At 44.8% G+C, this 17,695-nt stretch overlaps 1 protein-coding gene and 1 long non-coding RNA gene across 2 annotated transcripts in view; both read left to right on the top strand.

The window, feature by feature from the left end:
* Window positions 1–1,376: 1,376 nt before the first annotated feature.
* LOC309857085 (uncharacterized protein) overlaps window positions 1,377–17,695 on the top strand; it is a gene marked incomplete at its 3' end in the record, with an annotated part of 88,730 nt that continues 72,411 nt past the window's right edge. Inside the window, exon 1 of the mRNA XM_082749967.1 lies at window positions 1,377–2,959. Within this exon, the coding sequence (XP_082606093.1) occupies window positions 2,075–2,959 (885 nt within the window). The 5' untranslated portion in view covers window positions 1,377–2,074. The remainder of the gene's footprint in view (window positions 2,960–17,695) is intronic.
* On the top strand, window positions 12,521–13,537 carry LOC309857083. The gene is made up of 2 exons (XR_014307471.1): window positions 12,521–12,774; window positions 12,989–13,537. It is a non-coding gene; the product is annotated as an uncharacterized lncRNA (long non-coding RNA).

Below are 17,695 nucleotides of genomic sequence, written 5' to 3'. Positions count from 1 at the left end.
CCAAGTTCCCATGCTCCCTCACCTGATTTCCTGCACTCACCTCCCACCTGGCGTGTTCACACCTGCAAGTGCCTTTTACCAACCCCTTTTCCAAAAGGCAGCCAGAGTGACCTTTCAAAGACCTATCAGTTCCTGGCATTTGTCTCCAGAGAAATCTGCACTGATCTTCTAACAAATTCTCAGTCCTCCAAAGGCACCCATAATCCTCCCATCAGTCTCTTCATACCCCTCCAACTGACTGATGCCTGTTCTGCCCCATCTCTCTGCCCTTCAACCACACTGCCTCCCTCTTCCTGTGGAGACCCCTCATGGCGCCTGCCTCCAAGCACAGGTGATTCCCATTGATGGGAAGACCCTCTTCCTCTCCCCCATCTCCCCACTCCAGTTACTCCCACTTATTCGTGAGCTCACAAGCCCCATGGTACACACTCTCCATGCAGCCTGCTCTCTCTTTTCTAGCACTGGCCTCCGTTTCTAGCTGTGGTTGTGTCATGGATGTCCCTCCCCAGCCAGCCTCCAAGCTGGCTGCAACACCTGACACAGTGCCTGGCACGTAGTAAGCCCTGGCTAGCTTCTAAGAGCCTCACTGAGGGACTGAAAGCATTTTAAAAACGTCACCACGTAGGCTCCAAACTGTAGGCAGAAAAAGCTTTGCCTGGATTGACATTTTAGAGACGTATTCGTCAAGTTGGATGTGTTCACTGACTTTACCTTGTAAAATTAAAAAAAAAAAGGAACTCTGTATCACTTCGCATCTAACGAAGGCACATGTATACTATTAGACCAGGTTATGAGCTTAATGGAAGGAGACAAGATGTTTTCGCTAAGAAAATGTATAAGACTGTTGAGGTCAAGTGGGAGGAAACAGTCCGTTTGTTGGAGCATTGCTATCTTACTCTATCACAGCCACTCATAAAAATCTGACATGGGGTGAGTCAGAATTGTCTGTCAGAGATGAGTTAGATCTGGCTCATGTTCCTACAGACATGAAAGCCAGGAACGAAGAAGGAGGCTTTGAAAGCCTGGGTTGAGGAGGCGGTGTGGTTCACTGTGATGAGCTAAGTGCCCAGGGCCACCGGAGGACATGCGGGCCTGTGTCCTTCCTTTGTTCTGGGGTCCCTCTTCACCATGTGGTGAGGCTGGTGTCTGGGAGCAGCTCAGGACAGAACCCGGTGGCATCTTACCTCTCCCACCCTCCTGTGGGCTCCAGTGGGCTCCAGTAGGTCCCAGGGGACAGCCTGCCTTCCCTGCAAAGCCCAGTAGCACTGGGAGCAGAAACTGGGACCAAAGAGTGAGCACCCTGTTTGACAAGCTGGACCAGCCACCTCTTCTTCAGATGCAGGGGGAGCCCTGCCATGCTGACTCCTCCCTTCTCCCTTTCCCCTTTCCTCTCTTCCTCCCTCTTCCCTTCCCCTCTCTCCTTCCCTGGTGGTGCCCTTTCCCAATGCCCACTTCATCCCTTTTCCTTTCTACATGCCTGTCTTCTAGAGTTTCTTCTCTTTCCTCCCCATTACTTCCCTTCCTCTGAATATCCTCTTTGGTCCCTTTGTCCCAGCTCTCTGCTCCTCCTCCCCTTCCCTGGCCCCTGTTCTGCTCCATCCCAACTGCAGGCAGAGCTGGACTAACATGCTCACTTGCTAGCTCAGCCACCCTCCAGAGAAGTCACTCTTCGGTGGCCACCTTCCTGACCCCCTGGTCCCTTCTCCACTTGTTCAGATATTGCTCTGAAGTCTGAGGAGGACAGAGCGGGGCTGCCACAGAATCCTGCCAGAGGAGAAACCAAACCATGTGTCCACACTGTCCCCCAGCACTGCTGTTCTGAGAGCTTTCAGAGTCCTCAACAGGGTTAGGATTTAGGGGCTTCTTCAGGACCGGGAGTGAAAACAACCATAGGTCAAAAGAAAAGCTATGGCCCCCACACAAAAATAATAATCACAAATGAAAACTATGTTAACTCTGAAGTCCCAAAGTCGAAGAACTGCCTTGAATCTGTCACTAGAAAGCACCCAAGGCCTCACTCTTTGGGTTCTGGGTGCCCTGGGAATGGCAGGAGGCTCTGACAGGCGCGTGCCAAATGATGGGGGCTAGCCTGCCCGCTGGCAGGGGGTGGGGGTTACCTCGTGCAGCGCTGTCCCCGGCCCGACCCCTGGCGGACAGGGTGCAGCGAGTCGTCCGGGGTGTTCCCGGTGCCCTGGGGTTTGAGGGAGGCTGGGCCCCGACAACCCCCCCCCCCCGCCCCGCTCGTGCTCATGGACCGTGTTTTCTGCTCCAGGTGAGGGCGCGGCGAGGTGTCACTTTACCTGTGAGCAGAGGGTCCTCCAGAGAAGCAATTGGGCGGGGAGGGGCAGCAGGCAGCGGGAACAGGACAGCGCGGCCTCAGGGGCTAGGCTCCAGCGCGGGAGCGCCAGGGCGGCGAGTACTGTGGGTCCTGCAGTCCCGACTGGGCCACAGCACAACACCCTGGCGCTGCACGCCCCTCCTCCGCCAGCCCCTCCACCTCCTCCCAGACTCTCCTCTGCGTCCTCCGCGAGCTCACTTCCCCCCTCAGGAATTAGCAAAGCCCCATCTCCCGGCCGCTCCCGCCCCGCCCCCGCCCCCCTCCCTCCTGAGTCCTCCGCGAGCTCACTTCCCGCTTTGGAAATTAGCAAAGCCCCTTCTCTGCGCCGCCCCCGCCCCCCTCCCTCCTGAGGCCCGGGCCGGGCTGGGGTGCAGGGCGCAGCCCAGGCGGGCTGCGAGCGTTGCCAGCGCCGGCGCTGGGCAGCCTCCTAGCCTGGCTCCCAGAGCCGGTGTCCTCGCGCGGCCTGGCTGCAAAAAGATCATCAGTCCTAAATGCGGGCTGCACTCTTGTGTCATTTGCTGGCTTCCAGATTGCACCCAAAGCCAGGAACCAGCTTCCCCAGCACAGGCCTGGGCTGAGATGCCTGCCCAGGATCTGTCTGAGCAGTCTCCTCTTCTCCAGGCAGGGATGGCACTTCGACCTGGATGTTTGGCTTTTTTGGTCATTGGTTATTACATGACCTCCAGGGTAGGTGCTCCACAAAGGGAGTGAAAACAGGACGCCTGATATAGGCATAGGGCCATTCTAGAAAAATAGCTTGGGGTTCTCTCAGAAACGCGGCATTGGTCCTTCCACTATGGTTTAATAGAAAAGGGATTATGCACCAAGTTACTTAAATGAGCATAGGTTGAAATCGTTTACTGAGAGTAAATATGTAAAATAGTTATATTTTAACTAAATCTATCATCAATCATAAATCGATTACATGAAGGTTACAGGCAATTTAAATGCAAGAGCACTCATCAGGGTTTTAAATAATCCGTGTCTGTCTTGGCACATGAGAAGGCAAAGATAGGAAATGGTTTGTAAAAGATCATATAATAGCTTTTACTCATTCTATTTATTTGACAGACAGAGATCACAAGTAGGCAGAGAGGCAGGCAGAGAGAAAGATGGGGAAGCAGGCTCCCCGCCAAGCAGAGAGCCTGATGAAGGGCTCGATCCCAGGACCCTGAGATCATGACCTGAGCCCAAGGCAGAGGCTTAACACGCGGAGCCACCCAGGCGCCCCCAGATGAAATACATTTCTGACTTAGAAACTTCATATAGAATTTTTTTGGCCATGATGACAACTGAAGAAAATGTGTCATCCCTAAACCTAACCTTAACCCCTAACAACGCTGAAACCTAAGCTGACCTTAAAGCCCAAACTAGAACCCTGAATCCCAAACCTGAAATGGAACCCAAAGCCTGTACCTGAGCCCTGGATCCAAGCCCTGAACCACGAACCCAAACCCTAAACCAGACCTCCAAGTCATGAACCCTGAACCCAAATCTCAGCATGAAGCCAAACCCCAAATTTGACCTTGAACTTTATCCCCTAAGTCCTGACTCTTAAAGCCTAAATCATAAACTTAAAGCCCTAAACTATAACTCTGTTCCCTTGTCCTTCACTCTAAATCCTCACCCTAACACTAAACCCAAAGCCTGATCTAGAACTGACTAAAACCTGACCCTGAATCCAAATTCAAACCCTTCACCACACTTTGCTTATGCACTTGCCATTGATGGATATTTGAAGTTTCTACCTTTTGATTCTTGTGAACATTGTTTGGGTTGGGGGCTAGGGTTAGGGTCTTGGATTAGGGTAGGGACCAGGCTTGAGACCAAGTTGAGGTCAGAGTGTAGGTCTGCATCAGGGCCATGTTCAGTGCCACTGAACGGGTCAAGGACTGTTGTAATTCCACATTGTTTCCAATTCATTGTTCCTTAGCTATTTGGGGGGAAGTTGGGGGGTATTGGGCTCCATGCAGCTTGAATTTCCGGAATGAAATGGCGTCAGCTGGACCCCCGGAGGGAGCAGGACCTTCCACTGAAGGGTGAGCTCCCACAGTCCTGCACTGCCTTCCACCGCCTGCAGAAGGTGCCAGACCGCAGCTCCTGCCCTGAGCCCAGGCTGTGCAGCCACAGCTGGGACCGGAGCCCCGCCTCTTCAGGACCCACTGTGGAGACTTCTGGAGAATGTGGGGCGCCTCCCACCCTGACAGGACAAGCTGAGGAGGGTGTGGCTCTGCAGCCACACTGACTGGACCCGTTGTGGAGGACGCACCCACACTGGCAGCCGTCCGACCTCCTAAGGACCAGACGCTGGAGGAGGTGAGGAGAAGCCGCCTGAGTGGACTGTCAAGGGGTTCGTGGTCTCAGGACCCCACAGAGGAAGGGCGCCCTGTGTAGACACTGGGGCTTCCGTCGTTTTGTGTGAGGAGACGTGGCCTGCTGTGCTGTGCGCAGGGCTGTGGGGTCCCCTCTTTCTGGGCTCGGGTGCTCCTCGGTCCTCATATGTGTTTGTGTGCTCGCGGATTCGGTTCCTGGGGCTCCTCAGATGGTCTGCAGTCAGGGAGCGTCCGCCTGCTTCGGTGCTTGTGCTCCCCCCACCTCAGCCCTGCAGGGTCCTTCCCGTGTCCACACCCACTCCAGGCTTGTGCCGAGTCCCGAAATTCAGGAGCCAGAGTGAGGACTCTGTAGACGGTTTTGGGGAGAGTAGGTATTTTCCCAGTGTGGGTTCTTCCCTGAGCACAGTGCCTCCCCATCTCCGTGTGTCCCCCTCCCTGTCTGTCGTCATTATTGCAGGGCTGTCAGAGGACAGGTCTGTCACCTTCTTGGTTCAGGGGCCTCCCGGGTATCTTGCTGTCTTGGATGCAGGTGTAAATGAGATCGTTCTCTGTAGTCTCTTTCTGATGGTTCCTTCCGAGCACGTAGGAGTGCCACTAATTTGTGCATATTGATTTTGTTCCTTGCAAGTTCTTGAATTTATTAGTTCGATTTGCCTTAAACTCCATCTGCCAGTTATTTGACCAGCAGCATGGGTTTATTTGGGAAGAGCAGAGAATGGCAGTCTGGGCTGAGCAAGCTACGGTCCCATCACAGGCAAGTGCAAAAAACAAAGGAGAGGAACATTATTTCATGGAGCAGGAAGAAGTTGGGAAGGGTGCTTGAAGGAAAGTCCCCTGGAGAAAGGCAGGGTGATGGAGAATTCTCACCAGCTGAGCTGCAAAGCTCCTACAAAAGGTCAGGAGATAAACCTCCAGCTTCCCCTGTGGGGGTCACTGAATGTAAAATTAAGATGGAACATCAAGGGTAAGGATGAAGGGATTCTGGCTAAACCATCTGGACAGTAATATTGTTGAAGGAAGGCTAGGGTCATAAACTATTGAGATCAGGGGATAAGGAATTTTTTAAAAGACTTATTAATACATTTTAGAGAGAGGGAGCAGGGGTAGGGGTAGAGGGAGAGGGAAAGAGAATTTTAATCAGACTCTTCACTGAGCATAGAGCCTGAGGTGAGGCTAAATCTCAGGACCGTGAGATCATGACCAGAGCAGAAACCAAGAGTCAAACGTTCAACCAGATGCACCAACCAGGTGCCCTGGGAATAAGGGATTTGATCAGATATTAAGCGTTATAGATACTGAAGCACCTGGGTGGCTTAGTTGGTTAAATCTCTGGCTTTGGCTTAGGTCATGATCTGATCCCAGGATCAAGCCTGGCACTGGGCTTGCTGCTCAGTGGGGAGTCTGGTTCTCTCTCTCCCTCTGCTATTCCCCCTGCTCAGGCTCTCTCTCTGTCAAAATAAATAAATCTTAAAAAAAAAAAAAAGAGTGGTAAGATACCAGGGGTGAGAGATAAGGAATTTGATCAGATATCAAGAGTAGGATAGGAGATTGCTGAAAAATTGACTAAGCAGATTTCTTGCTAAAACTGGGCTAAGTGGGTGGAGCCTGAGGTCAAGGCTGGACAGAAAGAGGACTCAGAGGAACTTGACTCCAGTCTGGTCAAGGAGAAAATCTTCATCATCCATGACCATTGTATTTTCTGCAGTCACACATTTTACTAATTCTTTTATCAGACATTCAGTGAACGAGAAACATGAATACAGCAGCAATAATATAACAAATATAAGCGCTCTAGCAGAGACAAAGGCAGTATAGGAATCCACTTCATCAGATTTAGAATATGCATGACTCCATGACTGAATTACTACCACTGCTTGACTGTTGAGGTTAAGATGTAGCACAGAGGATCAGAGGGAAGGAAGGGAAATCTGAATGGGAGTCATCAGAAACGGAGACAAACCATGAGGCACCTTTAACTATAGGAAAGAAACTGAGAGTTGCTGGGGGGAGGGGAGTGGGAGACATGGAGTAACTGGGTGATAGGCATTAAGGAGGACACGTGATGTGATGAGCACCAAGGGTTATCCACAACTGATGAGTTACTAAATTCTCTGAAACCAATGATGTACTATCTAATGGCTAATTGAATTTAAATATCTAAAAAAGACACTTCAAAAAAAGATGTAGCATAACTCACAATATCCTTTGAGTGGAAGAATGTGCGGACTTTCCACACCTCTGCTGTCCAAGTCCCATGGCTAGTAGCCACATGTGGCTAATGACCACTTAAAAGGTGGCCAGTTCAAATGGAGAAATGCTGTCAAAGCAGAATAAACACTGGCTTTCAAAGACATATTGTAACCAAAGGTCAGAGAGTATTGCCACCCTCACATCACAAACATCGCATGACTTCTACAGCTAATGAGAGTGGGACCCAAGATGGGAGAGGTCAACCTGAAAGTCCAGGATGTCAGAAGGAACATGGGGAAGAAAGAGTCACAATCCTGGAGTGGATGGGCTGAGGAGTGTCAGAATGCCTTTTTTTTTTTTGGTGATTCTGTCTGTATATGGACAAGGAGAATTCACTGGAGATGACATCTGTATGCCTCACCTTTTCAAGGGAAAATTATGAAAATGCATATACACCCCCAGCCATAGTTTAATTATATTTGAAATGTATTCAGAACTACTCCAGTCAGTAAATTGCATATTTTCACATTTAGCTTCTCAATTTTCTCTTCGGCACCTCCCATTCGTGAAATGCCAACACAAATCCCATCTCTTGATAAGGACCATAAACTACCTCACTATCAAAGGCTACAGTTCATTCATTCATTTGATTCATTCAAAGCAGCCTAATCTTGAGTGATGTCTTAGGCGCTCTTCTAGGGACTGGTGACATGGTGAACAAAATAGGTAAAGATCTCACTTTCATGGAGCCTATCTGGTCTTTTGGGGAAAATCTTTCCTTATCAACATAAAAAGACTTATTATGGATGTTGCTTAGAATTTCAGTTTTTTTTTTTTTCTTGACAGTATCTCAGGTGATCATCTTTGAGGGGGTTCTCCTGAAAAATACCTTTGGGGGGTGCTGACTCGACTTTCTGAGTCAGACACTTTCCTAAAGACAGGGGTCACAGAAAAAGTGACAACTGTCATTCTTGCAGTAAGAACAAGGATCACAGTACTTGAAACAGAGATATGCTGCTCAGCTGTCAGAAAGTCCACAAGGCTCCAAATGTGTGTGGCCAGCTAATGGAACCTGTAACTCAGAGGTTGTCATCCTGAGAGCAATGGGAAATCCCTCTATTTAAGGACTCTCCTTGACGGAAGCTTGACAATGGCCTTGATTTACTTACTATGATGTTTAGGTGATTATATACATTAAGAAAAGTGCACAAGGCACTTACATTTCCATGATACCATCAAAGATATTGTTGTTTTATTAAAATGTTACATCTAGAGCTGCAACATATAGAGTAGTTAAGTCAATCAGTATGTGGTACAGGTGAGACTATTGTAACAGCCATACTTCCATAAAAAAGAAATTTTTTTTGTAGTTTCTGATCTAGGAATCAGCCAGTGAATAATTCTATATCAGTGTCCAGTTACCAGGCTAAACATGTAATCTATTTATATTTCTGAGGGTAAGCTGAATTGTGATCACTGAGCCAGCTGTGTTCTAGTAACTACTCATTTACCCAACATAACAGATATAAGAAGGTAAAAGGCTTCTAAGGAGACTGGTTACTTATATTTTGAACTACATTTTGGCAGGTATAACTTGCAACTTGTGCTTAGTGGTAAGATTTCTGATATTTACTTTCTACTTCCTTTGGCATGTCAAGTTAGTTAAAAAGTAATTAGAGTTGAGTCCATTGTTTTTCTTAAATGTTTACAGAGATATAGAACTCTCAAGTTTCTTTACTAGACAGGATTAGATCACATTAGTGATAAAGATCAGAATGATTTACATTGCTAAAACGAGAACTTCCTGTGAGTTTGGAGAAAGCTCATTTTTATAACCAACATATTGGCTGGGCTAGAGATTAATGAGTGCTATGGGTGGGGTGATGAAAGTGATATATTCATTGACCTGTGGAATTTGTTCTGTAATTTCCCGAGCACTGCCCATAACTACATTCAGAAAATCACTCTCCAAAAATAGTTATTTCTTTTGCCTTTTTGATAATTTTTTAAAACATTTGATTCATTTACTTGTCAGAGAGAGGGAATGAGAGCACAAGCAGGGGGAGCAGCAGAGGGATGGGGAGAAGCAAGCTTCCTGCTTGGTGGGATTGCAGAAGGGCTGAAGAAGACAGAATAGAATGGGAAGGGGACAAGGAGAATAGTGGGTTTCAGATTCTTGGGAACAAAGCCCACATCTATTTCTATGTTTATCTCACTGCTCTAAACCCAGGTCACAGCACAGTGCCTGCAGCAGAGTCATGGAAGTGTTCCAGAACTGATAACTATTGCTATTTATGCTACTAAAATTCCTCCACAAAGGGCCAAGTGTCATAGCTTCTCCCAGTTCCCCACACTGAACGCAATGAAGAATCAAACTATCGGGTTAAGGATGGCGAGGGGCATTTAACAGGACCCAGATCACAGGAGCCATATTGTATTGCAGGACCAGGGGTCTTACCAGTGACTTGGTATTCACTCCTCTTGAGAGGCTAGCTCCTTGGATCTCCCTCTTCAATCCTCTGAACCCATGTCTGGCATCAGAAACAAAATAAACATAACGTATTGCCCTCGTTTATTTTTTACTATTATTTGTTACAGAGGAAGAGAGAGATCACAAGCAAGGGGAGCAGCAGGCAGAGGGAAGGCCAGGCCGCCCAGTAGAGCCTGGTATGGGATCCAATCCCAGGACCCAGGGATCATGACCTGAACCAAACGTAGATGCTTAACTGAGTAAGCTACCCTTACTTATTGTCCCTTATTGTCCTTCTTTAAAATGTAATGTATTCTCTCTCCCTCTCTCTTTGTCCCCACTCTGTCACTCATACTCACACAATCACAGAGTCACAGACAATAGCAAGGTATTTCCCATTCTAATTCGCTAAGGCACTATGAGCTTAAGCTCAACAGAATCACTTAAGCTCAGCAGAATCACTGCTGCTCTACCGTGCCCTGATCCCTTCTCTATCCCCAAGCTCGATCTGTAACTCAAGTGTCATGGTGGTGGCTCTTTCTGCCCTCCCTCCACAAGGCTGTCATCAGCACACTCTTCCCCGTGGCTCCACTCCCCGGCACTGGCTGCCTTTGGTCTACTGGTATGCCCTCTCCTAGAGCTTTTCCACTCTCCCTGAGGGGAAGACAACCCTTACTTCTCCCCTGTGGCTGTCACGTGTCCGCTATATATTGTGACGATCAGCCCAATTAAGAGATTGGGAACTAAAAGACCGGCTTCTGCTTATGGATAAAACTAACTCTGGGGTTTGGGACACATGACAGCAGCACATGGTGGTAGAACTGAGATGGTTAGGGAGTTAATCTGCATTTTCACATCTGGTCAGCAGCAGAACAAAGAGGACACCCCAGATCTCCTATCTCCCAGAACAGTACTCTTCAGGTAACTTACAGCACCATCCTTCTCCAGCTTTGGAAGTGGCACTTTTCCAACCCCAAAGTCTTGATTCTAGGCAGCACTCCGAGAGATACTCCCTCCAGAATCACCCCTGGCTGGAAGTAGTGGTTGGCCAAGGCCTCCCAAATATCTTCCCTTCAGAGTTGCGCTTGCATCAAACTCAAAACTGTGGCACGTACGGGACTTTCCTGTCGGCCTCTAGCTCTAATGACCTATTGGACTTCAGAGGTGCTCTTTTATACCCACTTATAACATCAACGTGTGACTCCTCTAGAATTCTCTCCATGGTTTTTCTCCTGTACTAATTGTTATGGACTGAATTGTGTCCCCACAAAAGTCATATGAAGAATTCCTAATCTCCAGTGTGACTGCATCTGGAGATAGGGCCTACCTAGAAGGAGGTACTGAAGGCTTGGTGAGGTCACAGGAGTCCTAATCTGCTAGGACTGGTGTCCTCATAAGGGGGAAGCACATGAATGCACTCCCCCTACCTCCCCTCTGGGGGCCCACAGAGAAGAGGTCATCTGAGGGCACAGTTGAAAAGATAGTGATCTATAGACCAACAGGAAAAGGCTCACTGTTGACCAACCTTGCTGGCACCTTGATCTGGAACTTCTGGCCTCCAGATCTGTGAGAAAATACATTTCTGCCATTTAAGCCCTCCAGCCTGTGTTTGGTATAGCAGCCTGAGTAGACAAAAATATACTGATAAAGCCTTCTTTCAAGCTTGGGAGAAACTTTCTATACACTGTGCTCCATGCTTTTGGGTCTAACCCTTCTCTCCATAGCCATTGCTAATATTTGAGCCAGAGAAGTCATAAATACTAGCAATGTTGGAATTGGATAGGGGATCAATAACCATCTAACTCAGTATCCCCAGCTATGAAGAATTAACACACAGACACACACACACACACACACACTACAAACATGGTTATCCCACTTAATTACATTGGTGATTTCTTGATACCCAAGCCCACATGCCAGCTCCCCTTTGGAGTACTAACCTCACTATCTCCCTGTGACCTACCCACCTCCATGCAGACCTAGGACCTTATACCTCAACTCCTGCCAAGCTAACGACAAAAGTTTATGATTCCGTTCCTATCTCTCCTGCTTTATTCATGACCTCTTAAAGTCTAGTGACCCATCCTCCTCTTCTTTCTAAAAAACAAAACAAAACAAAACAAAACTCACTGCTTCCTGGGAACCTTTCAGATTTTTTAAAAATTTAAAAAATTTTTTATTTCTTTTCAGCGTAACAGTATACAGAGTTTTTGCACCACACCCAGTGCTCCATGCAATACGTGCCCTCCCCAGTACCCACCACCTCGTTCCCCCTACCCCCCCACCCCTTTTAAATCCTCAGATTGTTTTTCAGAGTCCATAGTCTCATGTTTCACCTCCCCTTCCAATTTCCCTCAACTCCCTTCTCCTCTCCATCTCCCCTTGTCCTCCATGCTATTTGTTATGCTCCACAAATAAGGGAAACCCTATGACCATTGACTCTCTCTGCTTGACTTATTTCACTCAGCATAATCTCTTCCAGTCCCATCCATGTTGCTACAAAAGTTGGGTATTCATCCTTCTTTCAGATGTTTTTTACCTCTGTAATCTACTGGAGGATAACAATGTACCAGAACCCTTGAGTGACCATTAATGCCTATTGGTCACATCGTGTATGCTACGTAGGACCCTATTCTGTGTTCTTAACAATCATGGCTTCGACTCGTTCTGAAGGTGGACTTTAACTGGAGTCTATTGTGCAAATACCTGAAGCAGGAAGTCCCCTGCCCAGTGAATGAGGCATGCAGACTTCCAGAGGTCTTGAGGTCCTCTCTTCAAATATACACATTCACTTTGAGAAATCAGGATTCCCACCCAAACGAGAGACAAAAGAAAAGAAAAAAAGTAAAAAAAGAAAAGAGGAAAAAAGAGAGAGAGAGAGAGGAAAGAAAGGGAAGATGAAAAATAAGGTTCAGCCCAGATGGGCCCCAAGGTAAGATTAATGAAGTAGACAAACAAAAAGAGATAAAAAGACTGATACAAGTATATGACAAGAGAAATAAATATATATATATATGTATATATATATACATATGCAAATAAAGAAAGAACCTCGTCAAAAAGAACCATAAGTGTAAAATTTATATGCTATCAGGACAAACACAAAAAACAGAAACACTCGTGGAAGAACATGGGAAAGTTCTTATAAATTCTCAGTGTGTGCGAGGAAGGTTGTTTTGATTCTTCCTGGATGTATCTTGATATCTTTGTTAAAGGACTCAACTTTCCTAAGATAATGGGGATTAAAAATTGGTTTACCTATAGGGGTAGTATTGATTGGGGAAAGGGGATTACTTTGAAGTTTAACTCTATATGAATATTAGAGGATAAAACTAAAAAGGAATAAACTAGACTAAACTAAAATTTAAAAAAGGGAATTCAAAAAATAAAAATGCAAAAGAAAAACATAGATGTATGTATCAAAAAGTTAGGTTAAAAAGGTATTTGGGGGGCGCCTGGGTGGCTCAGTGGGTTAGGCCACTGCCTTCGGCTCGGGTCATGATCTCAGGGTCCTGGGATCGAGTCCCGTGTCCCGTATCGGGCTCTCTGCTCCACAGGGAGCCTGCTTCCTCCTCTCTCTCTCTGCCTGCCTCTCTGCCTACTTGTGATCTCTCTCTGTCAAATAAAAAAATAAAAAAATCTTTAAAAAAAAAGGTATTTGGGATTTGATGTACTGTACAACTCGCTGTGATGGTAAATAGGTTTAAAAAATTACCTATGTGTAAAAAAAAAAAAAAAAAAAGAACCGGAATAGTGGGAAAAAGTGAACAATACAAGTTTTCCTATGAGGTAATGGTTGTTCTCTTGTAGTCCTTTTTTTTTCTTTCTTGGTTTGTTTTCTCTGGGAGGGGCCTGCCACGTGGATTGTCAGTCCATTATGAGTGGCTGCCTTCGGCTCAGGTCATGATCCCAGGATCCTGGGATCGAGTCCATCTTCAGTCTCTCTGCTCAGCAGAGAGCCTGCTTGTAACTCTCCCTTTGCCTGAAGCTCTGCCTACTTGTGCTCTCTCTGTCAAATAAATAAATAAATAAAATCTTTTTAAAAAACTGGAAGGGCTTCTCAGTCACTCTTTCCTACTATCCCCATTTGTACATAAGGAAAGGCAGTGCAAACCTGGAGGGAGGATCCAAGAATAAAAATGAAAGAAAGATAGAGAGAAAGACAGAAAGAAAGAAAGAAAATGAAAAAGAAAGAAAATGAAAGGAGAACTGGATGAGAGACTAGAACCAGAGCTTCACCAAAGTATAGCCTTCCAGGAAGTAGAAAATGGGATGTTTGCTTCCAGCTTGGAGAGTATTGGAGCTTGGGTAAAAGAAACAAGCAAAATCCCAATGATTACGAGGCTCTGGAGGAATGGGGTGGGGTACCCAGGTGACCAGTAGGTTACAAACCCTGATTCTACCCATTTTCATTAAAAAGAAAAAAAAATACCCTGCAGTTCATCCTCTTCATGCCCCTCCCTCCTGCAAAGAGAGTACAAAGCAGTGACTCTCGAGGTACATAAAAATGAGTGAGACATAAACCAACAATCACAAATGTTTCAGAAAAATCAAGCCACGGAAAAAAATAACAGCTTTAATATGTTTTATCCTTTCTTTCAAGAGAGAATATGCACCTAAGGGGGGGGGGAAGTGTTAGACATTAACATCAATGTAATTAAATTAATCATATGGATAAGCCAGAATATCTTATCATGAAATGAGAGCAGGCAGTTATAAAAAAAATTAACCAATATCTTGGACACAGATAGCAACAGAAGTAAAAAGAAACCTTTCAAAGAGATGGGTTGAATAGCAGAATGAGCACTGCTTAAAACCAAACCAGAGAGATGGAATATCAAGCTAAGGAATTCTCTAAGAAGGCAACCCAAGGAAGTAAAAGAAAAAACCTCTGAGTGACAGGTAAGAAATTACAGAAGACAGACCTAAAAGTTCCAGTAGAAGTCTACAGACATCCCATTGGTTTGTTATCCTTTCTGATTAACTTCTCAGCCAAAAGTAAAGCACCTTAGCGCGGTTGGACTTTTTCCCAGTTATTGTTGGCTTCTGGCTCAGAGGCTCAAGTGCTGGTTTGGGCCCCAGTTTTCCCCCAGGATTCCCCTACCAGCACCTGTGACTTTTTCAGACAGCCTCTTCAGAAAGCCCAGGACAACCAGCAGCTTCAGCGCTACCCAGTCCCTAGCACTGTGCCTCCTAAGCTAACACTTCGTTACACTCTACCCGTCAAGAGCCGGTCCGAGGCGATGCCCCAGGACTCCAATGAGTCCAGCTGCCAGATGCCAATCCAGCGATGAGAAAGCTCCTGAGCTCCAGAAAGCCACATGAGGACGCTGAGCCCCAAGGCCCCTGCATCATGGTTCTGCCCCTCCATGCAGACCCCGCCCCTTTATCAGCCAGGCTCTGTTGGAGTGCGGGGCCTTGTGGGAGTTGTGGTCCCCCCAGGGCCTCCAGCCTCCTGCAGGAAGGTGGGACTGGCAGCTGGAAGAACCCGGGAACCACAGCTGCGAAGGACGAAGGATGCCTCTGCCTTTCTGGGAACTCAGGCTCTATGGCGGCCAATTAGGCAGGACCACGTGAGTCTCCAAAACAAAGAGCAGGAGCAGGCTGGGTGCCTTCCCCTAGGCCAGCCGCCCTCCCGTCCTCCCACCCTCTCGCACTCCCTCACTCCCATGAGCCCCCTCTCAGGTTTGGGACTTGATGAGGGAGCAGGAGGCTGACTGAGGAAAAAGCAAAAGCTGGCACCTTGCACCCCCTCTCCACCCGCTCCCCTCTGAAATATGTGTAACATTCCTCAGGCACCCCTGACCACCTTAAACTAGAAACAAAGAGTTAACTTGCAGAGCTCACAATCCTGCAAGACAGGCATCGCCCAACTATCTTGATGTTAATGGCTTGGTAAAAGACAACTCCTCTTTAGCATATGAAAACTCCCTTGAAACCTCCCTTACCCTTACCTTCCCCCAACCACAGATTACTTAACCTGCAGCTCTTCCTGCCCACAGGTGCTGTCCCCATGCCTCAATAAACCACCCTTTTGCAGCCAATAGGTCTCCAGAATTCTTTCTTGCTCATCAGCGCCGGACCTCAGCCCACTGAACCTCGACATTAAAGAAATACAAATTAAAATCATAATGAGACATGCTTACATATCTATTAGAATGGCTAAAATTATAAAGGCTAATTGTACTTGGTCTGAGCTAGATTGAGAAGCAACAAAAAATCTAAACTGTTGTTGTCATATATTATGATACAACCACTTTGGAAAATACTTTGAAAATATTTTTAAATGTCTACTAATATCACCTACATTATTTTAAAGCCTGTTTAAGGCTTCTGAGATGCATAGGTTTTGTAAACACTTATTAAGCATCTTGTATATATCAAACACTTTAAAAATCTCTGCTTTAAAAACAAAACAAAAAAACTCTACCTCAATGGAACTTTGAGTCTGAAAAAGATACAGGCAATATACAAGGCAACAGATAGAATAATTACATATTTGATTATATACTCCGAGGATGTCACATTAAATTGATATGAAAATGATGAGAAGGATGTGGATTTCTTGTCACAATTTTTTGCCTTAAAAAGAAATTGATATTTAGGCAAAGTTGTTACTGAAAGAGGTCCTGTGTCAACGAAAAATGTTAAACCATGATCTGACTAAATTTTCCAGTTGTGATCATTGTTTTGTTTAGCTGTCTTATATTAAAACTGAATTTAGTAATTCAGTCTCAAATTTCAGTAAGACTTTTTTAATGATTTTATTTATTTATTAGAGAGAGAGAGGGAGGGGCAGAGGGAGAGGAAGAACCAGACTCCTTGCTGAGCAGGCAGCTGATGCAGGACTGGATCCTAGTACCCTGGCATCGTCGCCTAAGCTGAAGGAAGACACTTAACCAACTGAGCCACCCAGGCACTCTAGACTGTAAACTTCTTAAAGGTAAAAAAGTTTATTCTTCTAGTAGTTCCACAGACATTTCTAACATCCATAAGAAAGCATGTACTGATGTAAAATGCCAGCAAATCCAATTATTTAGAAAAGAAAGAAAGAAAGAAAGAAAGAAAAGATATATCTGGATAAAGAGAAAAACAGAAAATCTAATAATACATTGAATTATTAGAGCAAAGAGTGGAGGAAGAGAAAATAAATATGAAATAGAGATTTCCACGAAAAGAAAAAAGTTGAATAAGGCAGGAGATTTAGAAAATTATTATGACAGACTTGAGAAAAAAATAAAATAGGAATTTTTGGAAAATAGCAATGGATGAAAAGGTAAATTGTTCCTACCTCTATAATATTAGCTGTTTGTTGTTGTTGTTGCTAATTTACATATTTAAGCTAATAAACAAAGAAAGGTTTCATTTAGGGATAAGTTTTCTATATATATATATTTTGTTTTTCCATTTAGTTTTAAGGTATATATATATATATATATATATATATATATATTAATTTTCATTGTTAGAAAATATGTCACAGAAAGTGTTTAAACTTTAAGATACAGATGCAACATGTAACGAACTACGTTGTTTGAATGTCCAATTTGTAAATGCTATTAGAGGAAACTTGGTGGAAATGTCCTTATGTGGTTGTGTTTCTGGAACTAAGTATATTTATTAATGAGGAATAGTTTAAAATTATGAAATGACCATGAGTGGACAATTTTCCTAATCCTATCAGCTCTTTGCAGCTCTTTTATTAGCCCCCTTCAGGAATATCAGCTTTATTTATCTAATTAAATTTTATATTAATGTTCTTTTGACTTTTGGCCTTTCTCTTCCTTCTGCTCTTTTTTTTCTCCTAAGTTACATGTTTCTGTTTAACAGCTACTATTAATTTTTTGATATGAATTCTCAGCATCAATTTACTAACTCCAGAGATGAAGCAGCATCAATATTTAGAAGCGAAGAATACAAAGCCTTGGGCATCTGGATGGCTCAGTCAGTTAAGCATCTGCCTTCGACTCAGGTGGTGATCCCAGGGTCGTGGGATGGAACCCCAGGTTGAACTTTCTGCTCAGCTGGGAGCCTACTTCTCCCTCTCCCTCTGCCTGCAGCTCCCTTTGCTTGCGTTCTCCCTCTCTTTGTCAACTAAATAAAATAAAATAAAATAATGTAAATAATACAATTATTTATTTATTAAAATGCATTTATTACACAATACATAATGTATTGCATAATTATAATAATGATTAAATAATTTATTAAATATTTATATTAAATATATCGATTTAATTAAATAAATATTTTTTAGAATTTAAAATATTTCAAATTTAGATTGTTAAATATTAAATCATTAATTTAATAAATATCTAAACATAATTAAATGAAATAATTTATTTATTAAAATGAATAAAA

This window comes from Mustela nivalis, assembly GCF_964662115.1.
Source record: "Mustela nivalis genome assembly, contig: HAP1_SCAFFOLD_330, whole genome shotgun sequence".
In the NCBI taxonomy this organism is placed as follows: Eukaryota; Metazoa; Chordata; class Mammalia; order Carnivora; family Mustelidae; genus Mustela; species Mustela nivalis.
The sequence above is the reverse complement of the archived record's forward strand: the minus strand, read 5'-3'. Positions and strand labels throughout refer to the sequence as shown.